General features: G+C 39.5%; 1 protein-coding gene across 5 annotated transcripts in view; it reads left to right on the forward strand.

The window, feature by feature from the left end:
• atp13a3 (ATPase 13A3) overlaps positions 1-17,067 on the forward strand; it is a 129,628-nt gene that overhangs the window by 66,562 nt on the left and 45,999 nt on the right. For all 5 annotated transcript variants that reach the window (XR_007263487.1, XR_007263488.1, XM_048604250.1 and 2 more), the window contains exons 19-23: positions 104-224; positions 8,851-8,975; positions 13,761-13,936; positions 15,474-15,602; positions 15,694-15,773. Coding sequence is in view for 3 of the 5 variants with exons in the window: in XM_048604250.1 (XP_048460207.1) it covers positions 104-224; positions 8,851-8,975; positions 13,761-13,936; positions 15,474-15,602; positions 15,694-15,773 (631 nt within the window). In the remaining 2 variants the exon portion in view is untranslated. The remainder of the gene's footprint in view (positions 1-103; positions 225-8,850; positions 8,976-13,760; positions 13,937-15,473; positions 15,603-15,693; positions 15,774-17,067) is intronic.

The raw sequence follows: 17,067 nt of genomic DNA on the forward strand, positions 1-17,067 counted from the left end.
TTAATGAGTATATCAAGGCCTTTGTATTACATCATGCTTATAAATTGTTTGTTTCTTATGGTTATTTGATGTTCGTATGATGGTTTTCTGTTGTTTTTTCCAGTTCCTACAAGTTTTTCTGATGTATTGAAGATTTATACAAAACAAGGCCTCAGAGTCATAGCCCTTGCACACAGGAAATTAGGGTCTAAGCTAACTTGGCACAAAGTGCAGAATATCAACAGGTAATAGCATTAATTTTCTGATCGTTTTTGCACTTCAAATTGAGATTGGCAAGTGGGTTCGTTAGGACAAGTGGCAAATGCACATAATGAGCCCCAGTGAGATTTTAGTGTAGGACATAAGTTACATATTTTGATTTGGATTCCTGCCTGAACCTATCAGAAATGACTGTAAACTGCCTGAAGTAGGCAAACATTTGGGTGGAAGGAGGCTGCTGCTAGGGTCCCACAGGCACAGGTAAACAGAAATGTGTTCAAAATGATGGAACAAAAGAATTAATCTGAACTTGTTTTTTCGCAAGACACTGAACCTATGTGCAGTGTTATCTATGTGAATGAGCTATTCTCTATTTCCTTGAGTCTTTTTTCCTAAATACCTAAAGAGGCTGGCTGAGGTCACCATGAATGTCCTGTCTTCTCAATCTCTCCCCTCTCCTGAGACGTGGCGACCATCGGGTTAAACTCACCACCATTTGTCTCTATAGCAACCCTATTGTCCTCTGGGACCCAAGGTGACTTTAGCTTTTACCTGTTAACCTTCAGGAAACTCTCTATAGTGAATGTAAGCCTAGAACAAGAATACCATATAAAGCTTTATCATTAAGACACATTGCCTTTCCCATGTAAATGCGCCCCCCACCCCCAACCCCAACTTATATGAAATAGAGGTTTCGAATCTGTAACATGTAGGCATAATCATGGCACCAGAATGCAATTGCACCCCTATATTCCTAAAAAAAAATTGTGGGTATCAGGTTTATGCTGGTTTTGCACCAAAACATTACAAGGTGCAAATTTGTGCACAGCAGGATCTGAACTGACCTTGTACAGCTGAACAAGTAACTAGATTTTGTAAATATGAAGCTTTAATCTGTTGGAGGAAATATATAATTTATTAACTCTTGATGCTTCCTTTCTCAAAATGCCGTACACCTTTTGGAAGACTGTGATCATTCTGGTCTCCCTGTTATAGGAAGGATGTTGTGAAACTTGTAAGGATTTGGAAAAGATTTGCAAGGATGTTGCCAGGGTTGGAGGGTTTGAGCTATAGGGAGAGGCTGATTAGGCTGAGTCTGTTTTCCCTGGACTGTTGCAGGGTGAAGGGTGACCTTATAGGAGTTTATAAAATCATGAGCAACGTGGATAGGGTGAATAACGAAAGTCTTTTCGGCTAGTCCAAAACTAGAGGGCATAGATTTAAGGTAAGAGGGTAAAAATTTAAAAGGGATCTAAGGGGCAACATTTTCACACAGAGGCTAGTGCGTGTATGGAATGCGCTGCCAGAGGAGGTGGTGGAGATTGGTACACTTACAACATTTAAAAGGCATCTGGATGTGTATATGAATAGGAAGTGCTTAGAGGGATATGGGCCAAATGCTGGCAAATGGGACTAGATTAATTTAGGATATCAGGTCAGCATGGATGAGTTAGGCCAAAGGGTCTTTTCTGTGTTGTACATGTCTCTGACTCTACGACCTAACTTTGACTCCTAAATAGAAGTTATGTTCTCTGCTCTCGAGCTCCAAGTACATTTTTATTCCCTCCAATCATTTCTTTTGAACTCATCTGAAATACATTGTAAGAATTAGACATTCGTTAAAACTGTATTAGAGCAATGTAAATTCTCTGTAATGGTGGTCAGAAGGTTCAATTCCACCTCTTAAATTTTGTAAATAACTAAAGCACAAATACAGAGTTCTTGGAATTATTTGCTTTTTCGGTATTATGTACCTTGCTGAAATAAAGAGTGATGCCTCACCTTGGAGAAAAATCATGTATCAAAATAAATACTAATCCAATTTAACAATGCAATTATAAAAATTATTGTATTCAAAGAATTATCCTGTGGTCATCCCTATTGCTGCAACCACCTCCAGCCCTATATCTTTCTGAAGGTGATGGATTAAATAAGGATCTGCTTATTTGAGGAAGGATGTGAATGTGTAGGAAACAGTTCAGAGAACGTCCACTTGACAATTAAGTGGAATGGGTGAATCATGGTTTGAATCTTATGGCGAACCATTGAACAGGCTAGGGTTGTATTCACTAGTGTGTGACGAGTAAAAGTTAATTTTACTGAAACATAAAATCCGAAGGGTTTTGTCAGGGTAAACATGGAAATGATGTTACCTCATGCTGGAGAATCTAGAACTTAATAAAGGAGATTGCCCATTTAAAACAGAGATGAGGAGTATTTTCTTGTCACAGAAGATTATGGGATTCTTCGGGATTCTATTCATTAAACAGCAGTGGAAACAGTGTGTTTGAAAATTTTTAAGACAGAGGTAAATAGATTACTGAGGAAATGGTGACAGCTTATCAGACGTAGACAGGAATATGGAGTAATCAGATCAGCAATTACCTTATTGAATGGCAGTGCAGACTCATGGATCAAGTGTCCTACTTATTCTAATTCATAGGATTGTGTATATGAAATGTTTGCATTCCTTAACTCTGATTTTGTGGAGTATCATGATTTTAATTGATCCACTATTGATGGCCACATGAGGCATTTTTAAAAATATATATTTGCAGCATTTTTAAAAATATATATTTGCAGAGGATGATCCCGTCTTCATTCCCGTCAACACCGAAGCCATCAGTAACAAAATGAGCAATGTATGTGGTGGGGTGTATTCTGGCCTTATCCTTGGTCACCTTCTTTGGCAGCCTCTTCATTCTGCTGTGGAGGACCATCCATTACCTGCCAGCTGTCTGCTGCCACTATAGCCTCAAGAATAAGGTAAAGTGAGTGTGGGGACTTGTGTCCCTCACACCCACTCCAGCCTGTTTTAAAGAAGCAAACAATATCCATCATGCCTCAGGCTAGAAGCTCAGCGAGTTAATGAAGTTCAATCATATCTGTGATTAGAAATTTAAAATTTAGTGAATTTCAAAACCACGCATCTAGCAATAAGGCAGGTATGTGTTTCTGTTTTAAAAGCTGTTAGCTGAAAGAGTTAACATTATGATCAGAAAGTGGATGTGACAAAGTATTCACCAAGTGATGCCATGTCATAATTTTCTTATTTTATTCCAAGAAGCAAAGGCCTTTCCAGAAAATTTCATTTGTTTAAAAAAAATTGTTGTCTTTGACTTTGCAGTTGTTTCAAAACCTTTAGCATTTTATAAGATATTTCTCACTCAAGATTTTTTTAAGACAACAAGGATTCCAAGACCAGAAGAATTAAAGAGGAACACAAGTTTTAAAAAAAACCTGTGCTACAATTATGTGGACCAACTGTAGAATGGGAATGTTATCTTTTCCATATCTCTCTTGTTTACTTTTGTCTTCCTTAAAACAATTCTCTAGCTCTGAGTTCAAATTGGATTTCTGTCAAAACCTCATGCTTTATATTTTAGAAATAATTGCACCATTTCTCATCTTCTACATTATGGCACAAAAACCATAACATCTCAGATTATTGTCAAGTTTCTCTGAACTTTTTAACTCATTTCGCAATCCAGTGTTTGCGAACAGCACCCTTTTTTAGCAATGACGACTCGAATATAAATTATGCTCTTCAGAATCTGCCTGCAAACACCATCTGATGTCCTTTGTGAGACTGTTTAGCTTCATTGGGAGAGAGGGATTTGAGCAAGCTTGTGACAGTGTTGCCAGTGCCTTCTCCCATTGTCCTTGTTCTTTCTTCAGTGTATTTGCACGCCAGTTCTCCTTGCTCCATTGGAGAGGTGAAGTAGAGGGGTAAGCATTTTCAACTGTGCTGCTGATCAGCTGGAATCGCCAAGGGAATTGCTTCCTGTCACAGCCCCAGGAAAGTCCAAGGCCATCTGCCCTGTTTTTTAAGATAGCAATTTCAACTGCCGGCTGTTTTCAGATTTGTGGTTCAAATTTAGGTAAATTTGGGAAGAATTCTGTTTCACACTTGGAGTTTTTACTTGCTCTTGCATTGGAAATAGCAGGTGCAGCTAACCTATATCTGATTTTTATTTTGCGTGATCTGTTTTAGTTGCCAGAATTCCTTATCCTGTCTCACTACCACAGCTGTGCACTCTTGGAGCTGCCTATACTTTGTACGGTAGATATGAAACCCATACAGAAGCACAGCAGGCTACCACTTCAGAGATTTTCCAACATATTTCTCTGTTTAGACTGCCTATTGAGAATTCTCTTGATGTCTGTTGCACACTGGGTACCTTTCACCTCAGGAATTTTTAATTTTTCACTAAACTCTTTGAGTTGCAGTGCATATTTGGATGATTCTGTGACTTGGATCCTGTCTATATTTTATTCAATGAGTATGGAGCCCTATACAGCTGAATTGCTGAATTCTGTCAGGATGTCTTGTGAGCCTCTTGTGGACTCTGGGCAGATGTCATCGATAATCACTGGGGAGTAGCCGGAGTTAATTAGCGTTGTTTACTGACATCTTCTATCAACATTTCAAACTAATGGTCTCCCATGCTATTGCTCGAGAGGGGATGCCATCTTTTTCTGAGAGTCTGTTAGGAGTTATAATGACTCTGGCTTGTTAGCTTGGGATGTTAGGTTGCCACCAAAACACCTTTTGAGTTCCCTATCCAATCCTCATGGGTTTTATCACTGACTTCTCTTTCGACTCACTGTTTGGGTGGGTTTGGGCTTATTTGTATAGAAGGCGGAGATGGTGGGAATTGGGGACTTGCTTTTCTTGTCAGCCTCTTGCTCTCCATTGCTTACAATGACAATCATATTTAGCCAATTGCACTGGATACAGCAAATTTGCAGGGGTCTTAGGCAGTCCAGACTTCTGTCCTTGTATTACTGCAACCTTCGCCTTTGTAGTTGTTTGGATTATTTATTGTCCCCAGGCTTTGGTAGTACAACAGATTAACTCCAGTCCACTCTTTTACTGTTAAAACACTAAATATGTTGTAGACTGATAGCTGGAGTCCTTTCAGAAAGAGGCTCTTTCACGCCCATCTGGGTTCCTCTTCCTCTTCCTCTTCCGATTTAATCTTTTGGTAACAGTAATGAAGACTTTCTGCAAATGCACTTGAAATGCTGGTGGTGGACAGTTTGATACTAATTGATACCTGCTATAAATCATATCCTCTTTCCCCAGGACCATTATTTCATCCTGTGTATCCTTGAGTGAGCTTTTGGCCATAGCATCTCAGTCAGCTGTCTTTATGTTCAGGGAACAAGCACCTTGGAGGACCTTTTTAAAATCATAATTTTCTAACTCTAGGTGTTAGATCTTAAAAATTCCCCATTTAGGCATGAGGAGGAAGATGTTAAAACTCATATCGATTGTCACTGTTGAAAGACCTGGTTAAAAATTAGCAAGTTCAATCAACTTGACTCAGCAGAAATCTGGACCCCTATTTCCCCCTCTCTTTCACTATCCTCTGCCCAACCCTTCCACTCCTGCTTTCCTGCTTTCCCAATCCCATTCTGCTTCCCAGTCCCTGGTCCCGCTTTCACCAACTCCTACCCACTTCTCAGGGAAGCCTCACTACACTATGATGGATTTTCTTTAGTTAGGTTTATATCCTGTTCCTTTATAACAGGAATGTCAGCATCTTGGCCACGTCATGAGGCTGTTAAATCTAGAGTGTAGAAATGAGCTAATTGCATTCAATTCATTTCTGAAGAAGGGTCTAGGCCCGAAACGTCAGCTTTCCTGCTCCTCTGATGCTGCTTGGTCTGCTGTGTTCATCCAGCTCTACACCTTGTTATCCCTGCATTCAAATCATAGTAGTTTTACATTTTCAACCATTTGAGATTGCCTGGAAGCATTTGCATGTCGTTACAGGTCCTAAGTGGTATAATCGCTGATTCCTCACACTATAATGTCTTTGCTTTTTTATTGCCAAAATATGGGCATAATTATTTATTTCAAAAAGATTTCAGACTTTTTTAACTTTCAGTCTTTCTTGTCCCTATGAATTAGAACATGATTTAAACAATCATCAATTTAAGCCCTGTGCATCCACTTAACATGTAGCAATCAGAATGAAAGATAATGCTGATACACTTGCAGTTATTCAATGCCAAATTTTACTTTATGGGTCAGGTAAGTATCTAGGTGCATATTCTCATCGGCTGGATCACTGTTAAAATCTATGCCATGTCTGTCTGAATGAAGACCAGGATGTTGTAGGCTACTGATTCTCTATTTTTATGAATGTCCAAATTAGAAGCAGACCCTTCACTAGATCATAACTAATCAAATTATTCCATGTGCTTACATGGCCCCATTGACCTTTTAACCCCTTGCTTATCAAAATTTATATCTACCTCTCTTAAAATTTGTTCAGAGATTTGTTTACAGCACCTTTTGAGAAAGAGGGTTCCAAAGACTCATCATTCACTGAAAGAAAAAAAACTCTCCTTACTTCTCATAAATGGGCAAACCTTTATTTTGAAACTGGGAGCCCTGGTTTCTGATTCTCCTGTAAGAAGAAGTACCTTTCAGCATGACCTACCTTGACCTATCTGGATCCTGTATGTTTCAATCAAGTTGCCTCTTAATCTCCTGAACTCCAGTAGATACAACCTTAACGTGCCCATTCCTTCCTCATAAGACAGCCCAGCCATTTCAGGTATAGTCTAGTAAACCTTCTATGATCTGCTTTGAGCGCAATAGTCTTTGATGTGGCACCTTATCAGATGCCTGTGGAAATCGGAGTATACATCTACTGGTTCTTTCTCAAAGAACTTTTAATAAATTGGTTAAACATGATTTTTCCTTTCACAAAACCATGTTGATGCTGCCTGATTACCTTGTACTTTTCTAAGTGCTCTGCTATAGGTTCTTTAATAATAAGTTTTAAGATCTTCCCTATGACAGATGCAAAGCCGATAGGCTCATAGTTTCTGCTTTCTGTCTCCCTGCCTTTGTTAGTCATTTGTTTAATAAATCTACATTGTAGAGTTTTACAATAATGAAAGCACTTTTAATCAAAAATATATTAATAAAATTACATTATAGAGCAAATTGTAATGCAAGCTATCAATTGTGTAGTTTTATTAGAATGATATAACCTATCTTATAAAATGATCATACTGAACATCATAGAATCATAGGATCCCCCACATTGTGGAAGCAGGCCATTTGGGCCCACGCCAACCCTTTGAAGGACATCCTACCCAGACCCAACCCTACCCTGTTCCTGTGACCCTGCATTCCCCTTGGCTAACACACCTAGCCTGCACATCCCTGAACACAATGAGCAATTTAGTAAGGCCAACCCATCTAAGTTGCACATCTTTGGACTGTGGGAGGAAACCGGAGCACTCAGAGGAAACCCACGCAGACATGGGGAGAATGTGCAAACTCCGCCTAAACAGTCACTTGAGGGTAGAATTGAATCTGGGTCCCTGGTGCTGTGAGGCGGTAGTGCTAACCACTGAGACACAGTGCTGCCCATGTTTAAATTTATTAGAAGGATTAGTCTACCTGCCAATGTTTAATTTTACTTGTTTTATTTTTTTTCCTCTAATTTGGATTGCAGCAAAGTCTTTCTGCATATCTTGTGTCATATCAGTATACCAGTATATTCTGAAATTTAAATTATTTTGGTATCTTATAAAATGGACACAATAGACTGCAAAAGATGCCTGTCCGATTGATTCTAATTCACATAAGAAACTTTCTCCTGAACAATCCAGACTGCTATTAATCAATATCTTTCCCTGAAACCAATACAAAATGTTTTTTATCGTCTAATTGTAAAGACTGTTGTGGCACAGTAGTCATGTTCCTACTTCTGATCTAGGAGTCCCACATTCAAGTCTCACCTGCTCCAGATGTGTGTAATAACTTTGAGCAGAATGATTAGATGGAAATAAATCATAAAATTGAATGTGTCATTGAAGTACAAAGACTCTGACAATCTTAAGCACTCAAGCTGATAACACAGAATAAGTTATCAGTATAACCCACCCACCTTATTTGGAAAAGGGCTTTGAGTGTGTGAAATATCACATGATGAGACAGCCATGCTTTTTGTCTGCGTTTAAAATCAACAGAAGTTATTCTGCACACACAGCTTCCATCAAAAGCCATTGAATTAACTCTAAGTCATAAAGCAGCCAAATTAATTGACAGCAATACCTTGTAAGCAGATATCACAATAGAAGGAAGGATTCTGTCAACATATTCCAACTTCAACTGCAACTTCACCTGAGAAGTAACATCCTAAAAATTAAGCTGCACAAACTGCTGAAACTCCTTCACTTTTACAACAGCCTTGCAGCAACTTTAAAGTATCTGATTCACCTGACATAGTACAGATCTGCCATGAAAGAAGCTCAGATAATCATAAGTTATATTGGTATATTGTCTTCATCTGTATTGTGTGTGTGAGTGAGAGAGAGTGAGAAAGAGAGATGGAGAGACTTCAGGGTAAGAGTATGAGAATAAATAGCCTTCCTTTAAACTCACAAAAACTGAATTTATTTAATTGCAATCAACTCTCTAAGGGTAATAAAACAAAGTCTCTTTCATCACAATATGTACTGATCATGGGGAATAAAGGGACCACATACATTTTGTCTGTGACACTGAAACATTAAGTTATTGACACCTTTTTATATGTGGCTTGTGCAGTTTAAAAGTAATTTGCATTGTGCAATAATGAATTGTGAAATTTAATACTTAACAAACCTTGCTCTTGACAGGGATGCCATTGAAAGCAACATGGAGTTTATGGGCTTTATTATAATGCAAAACAAGCTAAAGCCTGATTCGTCTAGTGTTCTTGAAAAACTCAGAAAAGCTAATATTCGCACAGTTATGGTTACAGGTAATGTTTTTTATTTCCTGCAACTGCAATTGTATGAGTGTTTCACATTTTGCCAGGATTTTAGTAATTGCTCTGTAGAATTTTAAAAGCCCTTCCATATTTATCATGTGCTGTCTTTATAATGGCAATTGCTGTGTATTATTAGCACAGTATTAGTAGCGTATGCAGCAACCCACAAAGTGCCATGATCTGAATTATTTGCATGACAATAGAGCAACACATTATAAGAGTCATAGGCATGAAGAGCAAATGCCTTTCCTTTAGTAGTCTCCATCGGCTGCTGAATTAACAACTGCTTAATGCAATGCTTAAAAGAGTTGAGCTAGTATATCTGTTTGAATGCAGCTGTTTTGGCTGGCTGCTGTAGCATTTGAGTGAGATATAATGGAAGTACACTCACCATCCTGAGGCGAATAGTTGGTTGATACACTTGTGCAGTTTATAAAGTTGTGTTCTTAGGACTACGTTTAAGGTAGAATGAAGAGGTTTTGTGACCTGTGTTAGCTTTGGTTGTAAGATTTTTAGAAATTTGGGGGGTTGGGTCATGCTTGTTTTGCTGGGAAGAAAGTGCAAAGTGTTTACAGTTGGCAGTGTTCAACAGACTGAGTGTCCAAACTCTCAGAAAAACATTGAGAATGTTGGGTTAGAAACAGTTCTGTTGTTCCAAAAAGCATTTGATAAGGAACTCTGACAAAAGTACATGGCGTTGAGGGTGATATATTAGCATGGAATGAGGACTGGCTAACTAGCAGGAAACAGAGTCTTGATGAATGGATCATTTTCACATTGGCGAATAATAGTGGAGTGCCTCAGAGATCAGTACTGATGCTGAAATACATGTGATTTAGACCAATGACTTGGATGAAGGAACCAACTGTATTCTAGCCTTAATTATATGAAGATAGCATGGGAGTAGGGTGCATACATTTACAGGTAAGTTGTGAGTGGACAAAAGTAAACATTTGAGGGTAAACTAGCAAGTAATATCAAATTGAACAGTGAGAGATCTTTTAAATGTATAGAAAGGAAGAGAAAGACTGAACATCAGTCTGTTAGAGAACGAGGCTGGGGAAATAATAATGGGGACCGAAAAAATGACACAATTTGAAAGGGTAATAGGTGGGTGGGGTGGGGGTGACATGGTTGTCAGAGGAAATAAATTCAATAACTAACACTAGAAGAAGACTACTAGGGAACCAATGGAGCTAAAGGCCTCTTGGCCCTGATGAATTACATCCAAGGATATTAAGGAGATAGTTAACAGAGCACACACAATTTTCCAAGAATCCTGAGATTCTGAAAAGTTTCAAAGGATCGGAAGACTGCTAATATAGCACCCTTCCTTAAAAAAAAGGAGGGAGATAAGATATGGGTAACTGCACGGCTGGTTAGCTTAACATCTGAAATTGAGAAGGATACAATAGCAGAGCATTTAGAACTACACAATGGCCTGGGTTTTCTGCTAGCCGGATAGTTATGATTCCAGTGTAGATCAGGGGTGTCAACGGGGACCTTGCAGAATACCCAATCAAATTTTCCGCTGAGCAGTTCATTTGCACCAGGCAAACTCCAAAAGTGTCCATTTAAATCAAAGACTTGGGAGAGTACTGCTGAAATTAGTTAAAATAGGTACTCATGGAACGCCAGACTATTAAAAAAAATTTTAACTCTTGAGTAACTAGTTAGCAGACCCCAAATTTACCTCACACGCCCTGAACTGCACAACCGCAGATCCCTTATATCACCAGATCCTGAACCCACTCTGCACTGCCACTACCATGCCTTGGAGCTGACCTTTGACCCCAACCAATTCTCAGTCAGAGCAGAACTGACACCCTTTTGAGATATTGACACCCTTTTGAGATATTGACACCCTTTTGAGATATTGACACCCTTCTGAGATATTGCACACCACCGGCGCCACTGCCCTCTCCCGACACTGGGCCAGAATCCCAAGAACTGGTTTGCACCCTTCCCTCCCCATGCCAGACCCAGTTTCTCCTACCCACATGCACCAACCTACCATAAACTCTGCATCACTACTTTGCCACTTTGCACCCTCATCACTTGGTATCCTACCCCCTTCTGACACCCTACCCACTAGCCAGCTGGCACCCTACCCTGCCATCCTATCCCCTACTCATTTGGCTTTGTACCCCTGGCAACCTGCTCCTTCTCAGCTGGCAGACTGTAGGCACCCTACTCAGCTACCCATCTGGTGCCCTGCCCTCCCAGCACATTAGCATCACATTTACGTACTTACCTTAGACAACATCTTCTGAGGGAGCCTTGAGAAGAATTTCCTTTCAGGAATGTGGAGCTCCCATCTTTTGTAAGAAGGAAGGACTGGATTGGCATCTTGAGTGAGTTTGCTAGCCAACATAATCAAGCAGAGTCAGCATGGCTTCATGAAGAGGAAAACATCCCTGATAAATTTATTAGAATCCTTTAATGGGTTAACTAGCAGATAAATAAAGGGGAATCAGTAACTGAAGTATATTTGGAATTTTTAAAAGGCATTTGATGAGATACTGCAAGTAAGGCTGTTTGATAAGATTCAAATGTACATAGATGATTAGCTAATTAATAAAAAGACGAGACGAAAAGGGGAGGCAAATTCATGATGGTGACCTACAACTATAATGCCACAAGGGTTACTTTTTGGGCCACAATTATTTACAATATCTATTCATAAGTTGGATGAGGTAAGTGCAAATATCAAGTGTGCAGGTGACACAGAAATAGGTCTGAAGGCAAGTAGTAGTTTAGAAGGATGATGGGGGATCTAATTGAAACTTTCAGAATACTGAATGGCTTGGACAAAATGGGGATGTTAGGAAGATGCTTCCATTGGTAGGAGAGTCTGGGACCCGAGGGCACATCCTTAGAGTAAAGGAAAGACCTTTTAGAACGGAGATAAGGAGAAACTTCTTCAGCCAGAGAGTGGTGAATCTATGGAATTCACTGCCACAGAAGGCTGTGGAGGCCAGGTCATTGAGTACATTTAAGACTGAGATAGATAGGTTCTTGATTATCAAGGGGATCAAGGGTTATGGGGAGAAGGCCAGAGAATAGGGTTGAGGAACTTATCAGCCATGATTGAATGGCAGAGCAGACTCGATTGGCCGAAAGGCCTAATTTCTGCTCCTATGTCTTATGGTCTTATGGCCTTATAGTAAGGATGACACACAGTCTACAGAGGAATATAGACAGGTTAAGAAAGTGGCAAAATCTTGGCAGATGGACTATGTAGGAAAATATGAAATTATGCACTTTGGCAAGAAGAATCGAAGAGCTGAATATTAAGTGGAGAAAGACTTCAGAAAGCTGCAGCACAGAATTTGGGGTGCTTGTGCATGAATCACAAAAAACTAGTAATAGGTAAAAGGGAAGGCAAGTGGATTCTTGGCCTTTATGTCAAAAAGAATGGAATGCAAAAATAGGAAAGTTTTGCTGAAACTATACAAGACACTGGTTAGACCACATCTAGAATACTATGTACAGTTTTGGCCCTCCTATCTGAGGAAATCTGAGGAGGCAGTCCAGAGAACAATCACTAGGTTGGTCCAAGGTATTGAGAGATTTTCTTATGAGGAGAGGTTGAGTAGGTTGAACCTATACTCATTGGGTTTTGGAAGAATGAGAGGTGACATTGAAGAATGTAAGATTTTTAGAGGGCTTGACACAGTAGATGCTGAGAACTTGTTTTCTGTTGTGGGGGTGACTCAAACTAGAGTACAGAATTTAAGATATATGAGGACTTTCTTCTCTTGGAAGATGGTGAATCAGTGCAATTGTTTAACGTGAAGGTTGGGTTGTTATGTATATTCAAGGCTGAGAAAAGATTGGCCTTTAATCAGTAAGGGATTCGAGGGTTATGGGAAAATGCAGAAAAGTAGATCCAAGGATTATTAGATCAACCATAATCTCATTGAATGGCAGAGCAGAATTGATGATCTACTTCTGCTGCAACATCTTACGGTCTTATGGGGTGAGTCATGACAAAATAGTGGTGTCATGGCTTTCGTCTACATGAGGGAAAGTATGTTTAGAAAGAAAAGGTCCAAGACTAACTAGGAAATATTGGCTGGCATCACATGAGTTAAAACATCTCCTGTCACCTATGACTGACCAAATTTTGTATGCATTTTAAGAAAATTTAAATGACCATTTATGTTTCGTGTTATTTGTGATTTTCTTTTTTGTTAAATTTCTTTCTCCTTACAAGTCAAAGAATACCAGTATATGGGAATGGAACATTTCACTTCACATGTCACTATCAGACACTGAAGATTTTTTGTCAATGTAACTGCTAATAATTATATGCAGTTTGCCTGAGGAATGATCCCATAGCTATGTCATAGTGAAAAAAATTATTTAACTTGGAACCTGAGACATTGAGTTACAGTTGTGGGTGACATCAGAAGGAATTTCAATGCAATTAATTGATTCTGTTTCCGATGTGAATATTAGTATATTGATTGAAATAATTTATGTTATAATTCATGGGACAAAGGAATGCTCATTGATTTGCATTGTACAGATGTCATGAGGGCAGAGATGGGTACTTACTGAAAATATTAAGTCCTTTCCTATCAGTGTAACTTTTAATCAGAAGTGTGGGTAAAATTCAACAAAGATATAACAATATCAATCAAAGTTTAATTATGTTTCTAGACCTGAAAAGAATAAAATGAAAAATTTAGATGGATTTTAATCCATGACATTAAAAGAAAAGATTCCATTGCACATTTATTATTTAATCATACTTTTGTGTTCTACCAGGAGATAATATGCTAACAGCGGTTTCTGTCGCCAGAAACTCTGGGATGATTTTACCTCAGGATAAAGTAATTATTGCAGAAGCTTTGCCTCCGAAAGATGGGAAGACTGCAAAAATACATTGGCTGTACGCAGATAATGCTCCGAGACACCTTGATATAACCACTGCAGCTTCAGAGGTATGACAATCTGTTATTTCCTTAATTGATAAACAGAGTTTATAAAATAATCTGTATGGATTTTAATCATACAATAAATCTAGAGTATTTTAAACCAGTGAAAAAAATCTGCGTAATTACTTATATATTGATTGTTTAGGCACATTGAGCACAACAATTTCTTTCACAATCCTTGGTTCTTGAGAGTCCTTTTTGCATTGCAATTGACTATCAAAAATACAGTAAAATAAAAGATGCAGTCTTTTTTACTTGTCTATACTAGTAATCTTCTTGGAACTGCTTCCAACACATTTAATTCTTTCCTTCAATAAGGAAAGCAATACGATACATGATACTCCAACTGTGGTCTCCTTCCTTCCCTTCGTCGACATTTCTGTTTCCATTTCTGGGGATAGACTGGCCACTAATATCCACTACAAACCCACTGACTCCCACCGCTACCTGGACTATACATCCTCACACCCCACTTCCTGTAAAGAAATCCCATTCTCTCAGTTCCTCCGTCTCCGTCGTATATGTTCAGATGAGGCCAACTTTGACAAAGGAGCCTCTGAAATGTCCACCTTCTTCCTCAACCGAGGATTCGCCAGCTCCGTTGTCGACAGGGCCCTCAACCTGAAAGGAAATTGGATGATATATCAAAAGGAAGAACTTGAAGATAAATGGGGGGAACAATGGTGGCGGGCAGGAAGGAGTGATGTGAAATTAAGGTGTGGAGCTGGATGAACACAGCAGGCCAGGCAGCGTCAGAGGAGCAGGAAAGCTGACGTTTCGGGTCTGGACCCTTCTTCAGAAGTGGGGGAGGGGAAGGCGGCTCTGAAATAAATAGAGAGACGGGAAGGCAATGATAGAACGTGCATAGTGGAGCAGATAGGTGGAGAGAAGACGGTCAGGTCAAGGAGGCGGGGATGAAGCCAGTACAGGTGAGTGTAGATAGGGAGTTGAGATGGGAGTTGGTCAGTGAGGAGGGAGGGGTGGGTAGGTGGGAGGGAAGACAGACAGGTCAAGGAGGCAGGGATGAGGCTAGTCGGTAGGAAGTAGGGGTGGGGGTTGGTCAGTGAGGTGGGAGGAGTGGATAGGTGGGAGAAAAGACGGACAGGTCAAGGCTGATATCCCTCCTCACTGACCAACCCCCATCCCAACTCCCTACGAACACTCACTTGTACTATCCACCTTCTATCATCGCGTCCCCATCTCTCTATTTATTTCAGAGCCCCTATCCCCACCCCTATTTCTGAAGAAGGATCCAGACCCGAAACATCAGCTTTCCTGCTCCTGTGATGCTGCCTGGCCTGCTGTGTTCATCCAGCTCCACACCTTGTTATCTCAGACTCCAGATCGGCAGTTCCTACTATCTCTGATGTGAAATTAATATAGGGGGCTGCAGACCTCCAACCAAAGAGTAGTGTGAACTCAGACATGATAGACCAATTGGACTGCTACATAACATGATAGAGATGTTTTGTTAGTTTTGTGAGTAGTTAAATATGTTGCTGTTAAATCTTTAATTTCATGTTCGATTTGAACTACTTTACAGGCCATGGACATTAAAGTGGAAAATGAGGGCTCTGGAGATGGTCTCCATCAGATGAACTATTACCATTTTGCAATGGATGGCAAATCCTTTTCTGTTATAAATGAACATTTTCAGGATCTACTTTCAAAAGTCAGTAATTGGCAACTGATGTTTTCTGAATAACTTTGGCTACAGATATTTATGATTGTACATAACTAAAATGTTCTTTTGTTCATCCCAGTTGATACTAAATGGGACAGTGTTTGCTCGCATGGCTCCTGATCAGAAAACACAGCTGGTAGAAGCATTTCAAAATGTAGAGTAAGTACTAAGTTACTATTTTCAATTTGGAAACTATTAGATAGCTGGGCAAAGAGGTATAATAATCCAATGTACTCTAATACATCTGTGTTATATTTCAGAATTAAATTTGCTCCTTTAATTTTGTTATAGTTTGTTACAAGTACATAAGTAGTAATGTGTTTCTTTCCTTGAAAGGATACAAGTCTTGTGTTTATATGTTGCTTTTCTGGACCACCAAACATCTTGAAGATCATTATAACCATTGACGCACATTAAAGAGTGGTCACTTGTAATGTTGAAAGTATGATAACCAATTTGCTTGGAGCAAACTCCCGTGTGCAGTAATGTGATAATGAGTTGTGGATAAATATTAGGCAGTATACCAGGAGTAACTCCCCTGCTCTTCTTTGATAATAACGCCATGGATTCTTTTACATTCATCCAACCAGGCAGAGACGGGACTTTGATTTAAAGTCTCATCCAAAAGATGTTACCTGCGATAATACTTTATTGAAGAGTCAGCCTTATTTTTTTGTTCTCAAATCCTGGAGTGGGACTTGAATCCAGAACATGTGACTCAGGCAAAAGTTCTACATTTTAGAATTTTCTGATCCAGAAACGCTTTGATCGTTATTTTTAATATAACAAATAATGAAGATAAGATCAAAAAGCATGAGATATTGGCCTTGCTGGTCAGGCCAGCATTTATTGCTCATCCCTAATTGCTTTTGAGAGGTGGTCTGCATGAACTGTTGGAGTCTATGTAATCTAGGTATATCTGTAATGCTATTAGAAAGGAGTTCCAGGATTTTGTACCAGCGCCAGTGAAGTAACAGGATGGTATGTGGTTTGGAGGGAATTTTTGAAGGTTGTGGTGTTCCCTGTATCTGCTGCATTTGTCCAAGATGGTAGAAGTCTCCAATTTGGAAGGCACTGTCTAAGGAGCCTTGGTGAGTTATTCCAGTACATCTTGTAGATGGTACACGCTGCGCATTGATGGCTGAGAGAGTAAATGTTTAAGTCATTAGATAGGGTACCAATCAGACGGTCTGCTTTGTCCTGGATAGTGGCAAACTTCTTACGTTTTGAAAGAGTCACACTCATTCACACAAATGGCCAGTTTTCATTCACACTCATGACTTTGTGCCTTGAAAATGCTGGTCAAGAGGTGAGTCACTCTGTGCAGAATCCCAGACACTGACCTGCTTTTGTAGCCATGGTATTTGCGTGATTGGTCCACTGTAGCTGTTGTCAATGGTAACCCCCCCAAGATGTTGATATTGGGGATTCAGCAATGGTAATGCCATTGAAT

Source organism: Rhincodon typus, chromosome 13 (assembly GCF_021869965.1).
Source record: "Rhincodon typus isolate 14 chromosome 13, sRhiTyp1.1, whole genome shotgun sequence".
Classification (NCBI taxonomy): domain Eukaryota; kingdom Metazoa; phylum Chordata; class Chondrichthyes; order Orectolobiformes; family Rhincodontidae; genus Rhincodon; species Rhincodon typus.